Source organism: Corvus brachyrhynchos, unplaced genomic scaffold, assembly GCF_000691975.1.
Source record: "Corvus brachyrhynchos isolate BGI_N302 unplaced genomic scaffold, ASM69197v1 scaffold65, whole genome shotgun sequence".
NCBI lineage: Eukaryota > Metazoa > Chordata > Aves > Passeriformes > Corvidae > Corvus > Corvus brachyrhynchos.
The window spans coordinates 4040050-4052423 of NW_008238365.1; the positions used below are offsets into that span (position 1 = coordinate 4040050).

The 12374-nt window shown below is 45.1% G+C and overlaps 2 protein-coding genes across 7 annotated transcripts in view; both read right to left on the minus strand.

The window, feature by feature from the left end:
* The window catches only part of MTF1 (metal regulatory transcription factor 1), a 33470-nt gene that overhangs the window by 17353 nt on the left and 3743 nt on the right, over positions 1–12374 (minus strand). For both annotated transcript variants that reach the window (XM_008635124.2, XM_008635122.2), the window contains exon 2: positions 5976–5981. The gene's annotated coding sequence lies outside the window, so the exon portion shown is untranslated. The remainder of the gene's footprint in view (positions 1–5975; positions 5982–12374) is intronic.
* The window catches only part of INPP5B (inositol polyphosphate-5-phosphatase B), a 14856-nt gene continuing 2498 nt past the window's right edge, over positions 17–12374 (minus strand). For 2 of the 5 annotated variants that reach the window (XM_017736183.1, XM_017736184.1), the window contains exons 3-19: positions 10109–10202; positions 8560–8730; positions 7752–7853; positions 7259–7373; positions 6532–6648; positions 6028–6215; positions 5387–5498; positions 5116–5225; positions 4110–4245; positions 3497–3607; positions 2701–2863; positions 2321–2556; positions 2017–2130; positions 1573–1657; positions 1098–1225; positions 736–847; positions 252–438 (exon numbers count right to left, since the gene is read on the minus strand). In XM_017736183.1, the coding sequence (XP_017591672.1) occupies positions 317–438; positions 736–847; positions 1098–1225; positions 1573–1657; positions 2017–2130; positions 2321–2556; positions 2701–2863; positions 3497–3607; positions 4110–4245; positions 5116–5225; positions 5387–5498; positions 6028–6215; positions 6532–6648; positions 7259–7373; positions 7752–7853; positions 8560–8730; positions 10109–10202 (2216 nt within the window). In that variant the 3' untranslated portion in view covers positions 252–316. Of the gene's footprint in view, positions 439–735; positions 848–1097; positions 1226–1572; positions 1658–2016; positions 2131–2320; positions 2557–2700; positions 2864–3496; positions 3608–4109; positions 4246–5115; positions 5226–5386; positions 5499–6027; positions 6216–6531; positions 6649–7258; positions 7374–7751; positions 7854–8559; positions 8731–10108; positions 10203–10872; positions 10929–11024; positions 11149–12374 lie in introns of all 5 variants that reach the window. The other 3 variants (XM_017736185.1, XM_017736186.1, XM_017736182.1) reach the window with 3 other exon arrangements.

The following is a 12374-nucleotide window of genomic DNA, read 5'->3' on the forward strand; positions in this document are numbered from 1 at the left end:
CGGGCAGAGGCCGGGAAAAGGCTCCAGATGTTTTTATTTAAAGAGCAGGAACTTAAACATTCTCAGGTTTTTTAGCAAGTTAAATAAAATATAGTGTAAATATCAGCTGTCATATTTTTTACTTGTCTACATACAGCTTATTGAGAAACTTTATATACTTTACAGCGTAATCAGGTGTCAAAATGCCTGATCTCTGCCTTCAAAAGCAATAGATTGTATAAAATATTGTGATATCAAAAAAAGTGCCAGTATAATGTACAAAAAATATTTTTACAGTAATTCAATGTCTAAAAGTCAGATTAAATGCATCTGATATTCATGGTAAATCATCTCTCACAAGGAACTGATGGATAAATTGCTGAGCTTTCCTCTTCTCAGCTATGTCAGGCGTGGGATGTCCAGGAGGAGGTCGGAGTAACAAGCCACCAAATACACTGGCTGCAGGGAAAATCCACACAGACACACAGTGAGAGCCCAGTGGTAGCAGCAGGATATCACGGGGCATTCCACCAACCCCAATCCCAGGAAAGGGTGCCTGGCTTTGGAATGAGGTAGAATAATGCTGATGATCCCCATAGCTCTGGGTCACTTTCCCAGGCTCCTGCTTTTCTATGTACTATTCACTTAAAATAAAAGGTTCAAAGCAGTACAAGCCATGACTGCACTCGGGTATTAAGTGTTTTATTGCCCTAACTGTGCAGCCCCCTGAATAGAGGGTTATTTTGCTTGCCTTACCAAGAATATTCACATCCAAATGGTTTTTCCCTGAATTCTTCAGTAGTTCTCGTAGAAATGCCATCAGATATTCAAATACATTTTTATGGCACACTGGTAGGTCAGAGATAATCTGAGGAGGGAAAACGCCAACATTTATATTGCAGACACAGCAGTGGCTTCCAGCTGCACCTGCTCCCAACATCCCCCTGTCTGCAGGTGCCAACAGCTCTTCATAACCCAGAAGCACCAGTTCCAGATCCTTTCTATTAACAGATGATTAAGTTACTGAGAGCAAAACCCAGTGACTGGGTTTAGCAGAGGACAGTTTGCCTCCTCTCCCTCTGGAATTGGAGCTGGTCCCTCAGGGAAGCCAGCAATACCTGGCAGCTCAGCCCGTAGTTGCTGGCACTCTCCAGACAGGAGCTGTAGAACCTGCAGCAGATGACAGGCTCGGGCAGGCTCTCCAGGAAGAGCAGCAGGGCCTCTGCCACTGAGTGGTTGCTGCCCACTGATCCAAACATGGTTAAGGAAGAGCACAGCACGATCTAGGCTGGTCCTATTTCTGCCGAAAAATGAATGAACTTTTGGTTAGGTGTCCCAGAACTCTGTCTACAGCTCACAGCTTTGGGTTAATCCCCTGACCTCCAGACAAGCTGTTGCTGTTGGCAGTCGGACACTTGTGTAACTCACTGACATTGCCAGGACTCAACAGAGGCTTTCAGGGCGATGGCTCGAAGCCACGAGGAAATGCAGAGCTCAGTTACCCCAGGAGGAGAGACAGCAACTTAAAAACCTCTCTCAATTTTGGTCACTCTGGCATAGTGAGCCCTCCTGGACATCAGTCTAAAAGGATACGGAAAGTATCATACATTCCCTTGTCCAAACAGTCTCGGATTTGCTCAAATTCGGATCTGAGGCCTGGCTGCTGAAACAGGTCCTCCTGCAAAGACAAGCCTTTATCAGTCCAAGGAAAATAGAAGAATTTTGAGTAAATAGAACAATGTCCTTATAATCTGCCTGGAAAATCTTTCCAAATTGGTGGTTATCACCCAAGTTTCAGCACAAACAGCTCTAGGAAGGCTGTGGCATTGCAGTGAGAGCAGTGCAGGAGGACACTGCTGATGCCTGGACACATAGACACAGTCACCAGCACCAAACACTACAGCCTGGGGCATCGGGATCACTTATCTCTCATGGCCTTTGACCAAACACACTCAGCTCGCAGTGATTGGTATTACCAGTATCTTCTTCAAAACTTAACCTAATGCAAACATCTCATTCTGTGTTTCCAGTGCCAACCTGCTGGGAAGCGTTGCGATTCAAGTGATCCACCATCATCCACAGCTCTTTTGGGATGTCCGTAGGCTTTTCATCTTGGGCAGGATCATCACTCATGTCTACTGGCATCAGGGTCTGAGGGAGGGCAGTGTGGGCAGGAAGGAGACAAACAAAACGTAGCTAGCCAAGTTCTTATTCAACTTGGCAAAAATACTTCACAAAGCTTATACCTGAGAACTGAAACTTTTTAATAAAAATAGGCAGGCCTTAGCATCTAGTTTTAATGCTCTTGTGTGTTTGGAAGGGAATCTTGTCTTTAACTCACAAGTTTCCGAATGGATTCTGCTGACATGTCCTGGATTGGTTCCCTCATGTAACACAGTGTATGGATGGGAGACCCAAAGCAACTTGGCAAATAGTTGCCTGTTACGGAGAGAAAATAATCTTTCCCTCTGACAAGATGTAAGACTAAGATATCTTCAAGTTTTTCCTCTCCAGAGTTTAAGCGAGTAGCTGTTGATTTATTAACAAACACCTCCAGCTCAACTGTGATCTCAGCATCTGCCAGATGATAAAAAACCCAGACTCAGTTACAACCAGTATTAAACCAACAGCCTGCAAACAGGCACAGCACTCTCAGAAGTGTAGAGGAAACTAAGCCAGAAGGGGACAATATTAACATGAGACAAACAAGGAGGAGCTCACCTGAGAGCAAGAAGCCCTTACTGGGATTAGCAGTCAGCCACTCCTTGCAGTAGGTTTCCTCATCTGGTTTGCTGATAAATTCGAACTGGCAGGGCACTTGGCCATTGCGGATTGTAAACCTCTCTACGTGCAGCTGCATGTATTTAACATCCTTGAAATGGATCTAGAAACAAATATCAGTCAACATCATCGGCCGATTCCACCTTGCTGAGCAGCAATTCCTGTCCTATGGTTTAATTATTAAGCAGCAAGACAACTAGATTAACCCCTTGCTCCCACATCCCATCTCTTCCAGGACTGCATAGGATCACACTTGCTTACTCTGAATGCCGAAGTCCTTTGCATCAGTGGGCCCTTTAAAACAAATGCTCCCCTCAAATAACTACAATAAAATTGAGAACAAGATAGCTGTAGCCTCAAGTGTCTCCTAGGCTTATCTTTATAGTCCCAACACACAAAGCAAACGCTGGTTTGTGACCTTCTCCAGATCCTTATGATTTTACATTCTATGTTTGAAAGCACAAGTCAGAGCAAGGGTCACAAACCACCTTTTTACTTTCTCTCTTCCCACCTCAGGGAATGACACACCCTGTGTTTCAGCCTTGGACTGTGAATGGAATTCACTGGCATCTAAACAGGAACAAAGATTCCCGGGGCTTGTAAACAGAGAGCAGCTGAAAGTCAAAATATTCTACTTTTTGGAACCAGACCCCAGGGCCTAGAATCCATCTTCTACTGCTGGGGTCTAGGGTTTCTCAGTTCCTTCAGGGAGTGCTGGCACATGACCATGCCCTACCTCTCTGCAGGACAGTGTCACCGAGGGAATGTTGGCATTCTCCAGCTTATCCAGGGAGCGGACTATTTCCTCAAAGGCTTTTCGATAGAGCTCCTCATTCACAACCTTCACCTGAAAAGGACACACACTGCAACAGCTAGCATTTGTTGTGCCTCTGCAGAACAGCTGGAACACAGCTGGAAACATGGGAAGTAATTTGATTTTAGCAGCACACTGGAGTATACAACACAGGGAATGGGCAGAGCTGCTTGGAGCACTAATCTCCAAGATCTTCTCATGATCCAACAGTAAAGGACCTTGCCATACCAGCAAGAGTCACTCAGTCAGTACTAGATTAACCTTTTATTTTTTCCCCTCAGAAGAAATCAGAAGTTTGACAACACACTACTGTGTTCCCAAAGAACACCAACAGATACTCAGGCCTCATCCATCTTAACTGCAGTATCATTTACACAACCCTTGCTTACTATGATCAACAATCCCAACTCCATATATGATCCAGCCCACCTTTCAAGCCATTGTTTTCTGCGAATGCCATAAAAGCAGGAGAGAGAAATCAGCACCCAGGGGATGAGGTCAGCAGAGTTACTTCATCCAGCACTGACATACTTACCCCAATATCAAACACAGAGCTCACTGGCTTGTGGTCACTGAGCTTCAGAGCCATGTGGCTGCGATAGCTCAGCTGGGCAATGTTCTGCCCTTTCCAGAGTATTCGATCACACCACGCTGGAACACGACACTTCTCACTAAAACAGAGGGAAAAATCACCGTTTCCAGGCACAGTTCAAGTGCAGTAACAACATGGGGCAGAACACTGCTTGCCCAGAGATCAGGGTTTCCTGCCATGGCCTGGAGCTCATTCTCTATCAAAGTGTGTTTTTAACAATTTCTTTACATAGATATAAAAAGCTTGAGTTTCTACTATAAGGTATCTCCAGTGCACGCTTTACTTCCTACTTCTTCAAAGGTGCAAGATACAATTAATGTACAAAGCAATACTCAGGTATTTTTGACCATAAGAGCCATGAAAAATAAAAACTCAGGCTCTACATTTAAAGTTTGCATTTATTGTTTTCACTGACAGCTGCACAGATTTAATTTCTGCACTTGCAACTGAAGTTCCTGGTTTGCTAAGACTAGAGGAGCTGCTCTGTGTATAGAGCATTACAAGAAAGATGGTTCTCGTAGGCTTTTGAAGAACAGCACAGCTGACTCCATGTCAACCCTGACTGGTCTCACCTGAACAGGTAAAGGAGAGATCAGCAAAAATGAGATCCTAAAAATTTTGCTTGGGAAAAAAACCAACAAACCAGACAAAAGAGAATTTAACTGGCTAAAAGGATTAATTAACTTTGTACACCTCTAAGAGGAAACCTAATAGGATTATTTCTGGGAAAAAAATATTGGGAATATCTGACAAATAGTTGTGGGAGAAAAACAACGTAAATAGACAAAAACAGGAGATGAATTTTGGAGCGAAGGGAGACAACCAGAAATAATCTCAGAACTGTTCCTATTTACAGCATTAGACCTGCAATTTTTTTTAGCCTTGTTTTTACTTCCCTCAGTGATAAGACCAGCCATTTGTAGCATCACATCTGAGACAATCACTGTACCTTGTGTCCCAGTCATCACAGCCAGCATCATACTTGTATGTTGGCTGGAAAGAGATCTCTCCCTCTGTGAAGCCTTCAAAGGCTGCATTTGCCTTCATTTGCCTCTTCAGCTACAAAAGAAGAAAAGATGAAAACTTTAATTTTAGAGAAGCTCAAGCACAATTTCCATATGGAGTAAAAAGGAGACATTGAGCACAGAAAAGGCCAAGGAGTTGTGTGGTTTGTACCAAGCAGCCTTAACACCATGTGCAGGTAGGTGAGATATCAGTACCTGGTCATACTGGCAAAGCTCTAGAAATGCTTTCTCCTCTACAAGCTGCTTCACTTTTGCCACATCCAGTTCCTCCAGCCGATAATTGAGGTCCCCCAGCCATAGGATCACACTGAAAGAGAACATACACCAGAATGTGCAGAGGCCTGAAGCTGCCCCAGGGTGCAGCTGGCCGTGGGCAGCAGCTCCACTATGCAGCTCTGGGGCTCTCCCCATCACAACCCCTCTGATGAGAGCAGCCATAGCTGCTCTTATCAGGAATAACAAGAGTGAAAACTTGAAAGAGAAGCTACCGTTTCTATTTCTGATGTTATTAATCACTGTTCTGCATGTTTGTCACTATCTCTTAATAACTGGCGCTGTTATTATTCCATGGTGACTGAATTCCACAGCTGGGGAAGTCAGTGCTTATTCCTGCCCCATTCCCACTCCAGGCTTGAGAATAAAACAAGGCTTGGGAGAGCATAAGGCGACAAGCAACCTGTCAGAACTATGTGGGTGAGCCCTGTCCAAACCAGGTAAAGCATTTCCAGCTCTTCCAGCTGATGTTATGCCACTGAGCCCCCCTCCTCGTCCCTGGCACATTCACAAGGTGCTCCCTTGCACATGCCATAATTCCCACAGCCAGATGGGAAGCATACTCGTGTTTGCCAATAGTGAGAGGGGGCAAATTTGGATCCGACTGGCAGAACTGCATCCGAGAGCAGATGTCTTTGAAGTCCTGGTTCCTCCGCTCATATTCCTCCGTGTGAGCTGCGAGGTGAGAATTCACAATGCACATGCTGGTGTTATGGAATTTAAACCTGATGGCAACACCACCTTTGTTACCCTGAAAGATAAAGACAAAGACATTGGTCAGAAGCTTCTACACTGCAGATGAGTTACGAGCACTGGACAAGCCAGAAGACTTTGAGACAGACTGTTTATTCCAGAGGAAGGAATAGGCTGAAAATCCTAATTAGTGATTACTGCATTGAACATTAGCAAGCACCTGGCAGTCCCTCTTGCAGTGCCCTGAGCTGGCATGGGGATAGGACTATCTGCTTCTAGAGGCAGCCACAGCCTTAGCTGGAGGAATAACCGTTGCATCCAAGGAGAGGGGCTCTTCCAAATCTCACCCCTTCTCATGCAGTTACCATTCTTACCATCCTCCCCATGATTCCAGTTCCCACAGTCTCAGCTTCTACCTCAGAGATGTTCAAAGCAAGGTCTGCCTTCACATACAACAGGAGCATGATCCCCACCAGACGCACAAGTTTCACCTGAAAAACAGACCCTGGTCCATTCAATGCTGTAATGGAAGAAGTTTTGCTGAGAGAAGGCACATTGCCCCCCATCCATAACATGGGTCACCAAAAAGAAAGTTTCAAGATCATCCAGTGCACCAGCAGGGCTCACAGTGCACGGGCCCTCAGCAGCACAGCCCAGGAAGGACCTGGGAGCAACATCAGTAAAGGAAGTTGAAGCCCAAAGCAAGAGCCACAGCACATGCATAAGCCCATGGAAGGAGCTTCCCTTCAACAGCAGAGACAAGAGATGAAGCAGACCTGTAGAGCAGGAGCTAAAACATAAGCAGTATTCCTAACAAAATACCTTCACAATTCATTCCCCCATGCATCGTAGGCAGGCATGGAAGAAGGTACAAAATTTCCTATTCTCCTTCCCCAAGACAGCAGAAGCTCCCTTTGAGTGGGGAAGCCTGGCTCTGTTTCCCATCCTGCCCCTGCCTCAGCACCCTGCACAGAAACACTACCTATAGAACATGCAGAGCCTCTGGAAGACACAGTCACTGACAACAAGAGAAAGCAGAGGGAAAAGAGGCCCAAGTGGAAAATTACTCCACACTCAAACCTCCCCAAAAGCCACATTTACCTTTGCATATTTGGCATCTGGGTGAAGACTATCAGTTACAGCTTTAAACCATTCTTCTTCCTTCGGTGTGTCATTGAAAAAGAAGGCTTCTTTAGTCAGATCAAGCTCCTGGAAACTGTGTTAGAGAAAGGAACCCATGGATGCATGCATTTGTTTGTAACTGTCCAACCCCTGAAGAACTAAATCAGCTTATACTCACTAAATTTATACCTGAAAACTCAAATTCAGTTATATTGATTGTAGATGTATGTTAAATGTAAAGCTAAACTACTGTCATTATTACATCAAATGGCATTAAGGATTTTGTAACTCTGAGAGGCCAAACGCTACCAGACCACCAGCCCTTACCAGCTGTGGACACACCCACCCCGGAGCCGTGCAATGCACTACAGCAGTGTCAACATTCCTGTGGTGTCCTGGCTGAACTCCTCTGTGGGACAGATCCACCAGCAGAGTCCAGATTTGTGAGGATGGGCCAGGGATAGACACTCACCCCACGCAGTAAATGTCAGGAGGGTCAGCATCACACCTCAGCCAAGGCTGGAGGCTCTCCACGGGCGACTGACCATTCACATTGTATGTCCCAACAAAAACCCTGCAAAGACAGTGACAGAATCCCAGAACTGCAAACTGCAGAGCCCAGGAAATAGCACTGCTATTAACCAGGTAAATAATGTTCCATATAACTAACCTGTTGCCAGGGAAAATTAAGAAACGTGACAAAGTTTAAGTCCCTAAAATGATTTAGCTACAGCTGCACCTTTACAGACACATTTTTACAGAAGGACACATTGTTATACACAAAGTATTAAAGAAATAACAAAAATAAGACGGTATCTGTGCAGTAGCAGTTTGAAATTATAAATTCACAGAATGAAATGCATAAAACAATTTCAAACACAGTAAAGTTTTGGTCCTAATTACATATTTCACTCAAGCTCTTTCTTACGAGCTTATTGGAACAACTACATGGATAAGCAGTGGACAAAAATGGAGAGGGAGAAGGCTGGAGTGTGCAGAGCTGATGCATTTCCAGACACAAATGAGCACAGAAAAAAGTGATTTCCAAAAGGCCATTTCCTCCACAAGAACCATGAGGCAAGTCTTGATAGAGACATGAATGAAATTCTGCTCTGCTCATGCCTAAACGTGGAAGGAAAACTATTCTGGAAAGTATGGATCATACTTTTCTACAGAAATTCCTGTTTGTGGGGACACAGGATGGACTAGATGAGTTATTCTGACAGTCTATGCTAAGTTACAACCCACAAAAGTAAGTTCTTCTCAGGAACGATCATTACCTGTAGTTCCGGATGTGTGTGTAGGAGTCCTCCATTTGTACAAGCTGAGATTTAATGATAGTATCTCTTAGTCCAAACTTTGGTTCTGATAAGATTGAGGCCTTGTTCGAAGCCATGACACGGGAGGCCCGAACCTGTTCAGTTCTCACTTCAGGCTTGAGTTTGTTTTGCCTGCAAATGAAAGCAAAACTGCAGATGAAGCCCAGGCTATCCCCACACCCTAACTAGCACATTTCTGCCACTGAGGCCTTAATTCAAATTTTTCTGTCTGTTCACTAAAGACAGATAACATTTGGGATAAGCCAAGAAGACTGAAAAGAGCATTTCTTAGCAGGGTTGAAATCTCCAGACAAAACCAGTTTAACTAACTGAAACAACAAATGGTTTTCACCATCTTGCTGCAGCCTGTTGACACAGAGCAGGCCTTACTCACACCTGGAAAATGAAACAAAACCTGTACATCTTCCCTGCTTACTGGAGCAAGGAGAGGGAAATCTCATCTCCCTCTGCCTCTGCTCAGCCCTTCTGACCTCAGCCAGAAAATGAAGAACTGTGTTTGTTTGTAAAGCCTTCTGGTGGAAATCTTCCAGCTCTGCCCAGAGTGGGTGGAGGTAGAGGTGGTTTTACTTTGTGTCTCCTGGCTCTGCAAACTCCTTTTGCAAAGGAATAATGCCACAGCTTGGGAATTCCCACCAGCAATTGGATGGTATAAATTTAAGGTCAGCAACCTGCATACCAGTGCCAAGGACAGCACATGGACAGACTCTGAATTATATGCATCAGGGTCCACAAAGTCCTGGGAACTGGAAAATGAAACTGTAACATTTTAAGAGTGTATCTATGAGACACAGTGGCTGTAAGCCAAAGCTCTCTGAATTCAAAATAAACAGTGCTAGCAGGTCCCGTCCCACTAAACAGCCAAAATATGCCCAAACAGGGGACTGACAGTATTGTCTCTGAGGGAGTGGAATGAAATTTCCACTAATGTTTTGACAGCATGCTTATGCTGAACTTTTTTCTCTCTTAACTAGAACCTGCAGATTCTCATCTCAAAAAGTTGCCAGCTTCTGCTCTGATCCCCTCACCTCTGTGCACTGACCCACCACGGCCACCAGCAGATGGAACTGCTAACACGGCCACAGGATTGCTGCAGCGGGTGAGTGCAGAGCTCACCCACTGGCACCAGGGACACTCCCTTCCCTTCCCCTCAGTGTCCAGGAAACCCACATCACCAGAAAAACCCATATCACCAAGAAGCTCAAAGAGCTCTCTGTACATTCTGATTCTTTCTCTAGACATCAAAGCACCAACCATTTACCAAACCCAGTTCATTCCATCCTTACACAATCACCCAGGATCCAGAAGACTGGTGGTCTCTGTGTTTACTGTCACTATACTGAGACCCTGTGAGGAGGGAGGCACAACTAAACCAGCACAGAAATGTGGCCACCACTTTTACTCCTCACTTGAGTAAGCAACAAGGAGTTGCTGATGTGCACAGCTCACTTCAGCTGCAGCACCAAACCTGAACACGACAGAGACGCTGTACCTGGGAGCGCTTCTATCACTGCTGTCGTGGCTGCAGCTCTGACTGACTGCAGCTTTTCTTCCATTTTGTTTGACACCTTCAGAGCCAACCGCTTCTGGAAAAAAAAAAAAAACCAAAAAGTTTCACTTTAACCACAAAGTGTTCTTCAATTTATCAACATGCTTATGTAAACACTGGCAAAAATCTGTGGGCAGAAAATAATTTAGATTTGTGTGGAAAAACAAAGTACCCCACAGTCTCTCTTTCAGCTATCTGACAGATTTAGCTTACTCTGACCCAACTGTTTTGTGATGATGCAGCTTCCCCTGCAGAGGAAGAAATGACAGGAGCCACAGAGAGCAGCAGAACCACTGTCTGCTGTGGGAGCACTTGCTGCTGGCTCTCCTTTACAGCTAAGCTGAAGCAGGACTTAGCAGCACAAAATCCAGGGCTTTATCCCAGGAATCTGAAAAATGTATGTTAATAGCAGATTTTTCCTTTCTGAAGCAAGACAGGAAGTACAAAGAAAGGGGGAAAAAAGGAGAAACAAACACACCACACAGTAGCATTTAAAGGGTTTCCACCTATATGTAAATACCCAGCAAGGCACAGGTGTCTCCCCCCTCAAGACACCTCAAGGGCTGTACAGAGTCACACCACGGACCCACTGAACCTCAGCAGAAACACCTGCCTCAATGCAAACTGCACACTCCTAAAAGAATAACAGGGCTGCTACCACACAAATCGAACTAACCACAGGAGTGACACTAAACACATCACACTACCTTAGCAAAATTTGACCAGTCTTTCAGCATTTTGTTTCAGTTACAATATTCTGCTCCTACAAGTTGCAAAATAACAGTTAAAAAAGAGGATTCCAGGGAAGGTCTCTGTGTTTAAGATGCAAAACCAGCAATCTTAAAATCATGCTCCTTACCACACAAATCTAATGATGAGGTAGAAATTGTTAAGATTGTTGGTTTCTAGGCATTCAGCTGAGCTTCTTCTTCAGTGAACACAGCCCAGAAAAAATTAAGATGTTATTGCTGTCACAGAACATTCTGCAGAACAAGAGCGCAAAACAGAAATAGAACTTGCAGTAGTTCACCCGGCCCTTGGGATACAAACCAGCTGGCAAGAAGCGGCCAAATTCTCAGCCTGAAAAACCTCTTCTGCCCAAGAGCCCTCTGAGAATAGACTGTGTAAGAGGATTTATCAGTGCCTGGATGCAGAAGAGCATGTGACTGAAACCTCACTGCAGATCACACAGCTCAAGTCAAGCAGAATTGACCAGGAGCACACAGAGATGCACTGGGAAGTATGGGCCTGGGGACCTGGGACACAGCAGTTTCTCCATGGGCATTACTCAATTACTACTCCTTGGACCTCTGCAAGCTCTCCCGATAACAGCCATGCAACATCCCCTTGAGAGTGAGTGACAGGAACCAACCTGAATCTTCACCTCAGTGGACACTGGTTACTTTTGTGCCAAGAGCAGATTCCCAGGCTTTATTACCCACATGGGTCCATGCCACTCGCCAGTATGCAGAAGGCATTATTGCAGAATGGAAAGACGTGTGAGCCTGCTGCTGACACAACTGCTACATGATCCAAAGATCGGAGTTATACATCACATCATGCATTTTAGCCTCGTGGGTGAAATCAGCTTTAGGTAGCAACCTCCTAAGAAAGAGATTAGCTTTGGAAGAGGGCTGTTTTCTTTAGATAAATTTATATCTAGCCACAGATTTCTGTAGTCAGAGGAATCTATATGGTAACACTCTGAAGTGGAATAATGACCTTGTTCAATAATTGAACTGAGCACAGAAATACAGAGGAACATGCAGAGATTACAGGAGGTCTCAATTGCACAGGATTTGTAGTTAAATGATATTCAAGCAGTAATAAAGGCATTAATGTTAAAAATGTGCAGTGACATTATAGTATTGTTCTACAGCAGGAAAATGTATCATATCTCCTGGATAAAACAGGATTCATGCTTAGCGTCCAAAGGGGAGAATTAAATTAGCCTTCATGCAATGAGAGCAGCCCAGCCTAAACGCAGCAGGGTACAGCAAAATGCCAACATTCAGGTTTTGAATCCCACACTGACTTCCAGGAACTGCTGTAGCTCTGAATCTTCTCACACGCGCGCTCTTCAAAGCGGGAAACGCCACCAAGCACCGTGAGCGGCGGGGCCGGTGCAGCCCGCGCCCACCCACGGAGGAGGCGGCGGGAGAGCGCGGCCTGCCCGGCAGAGGCGACCCGGGCGCACGGGGTGAGCACC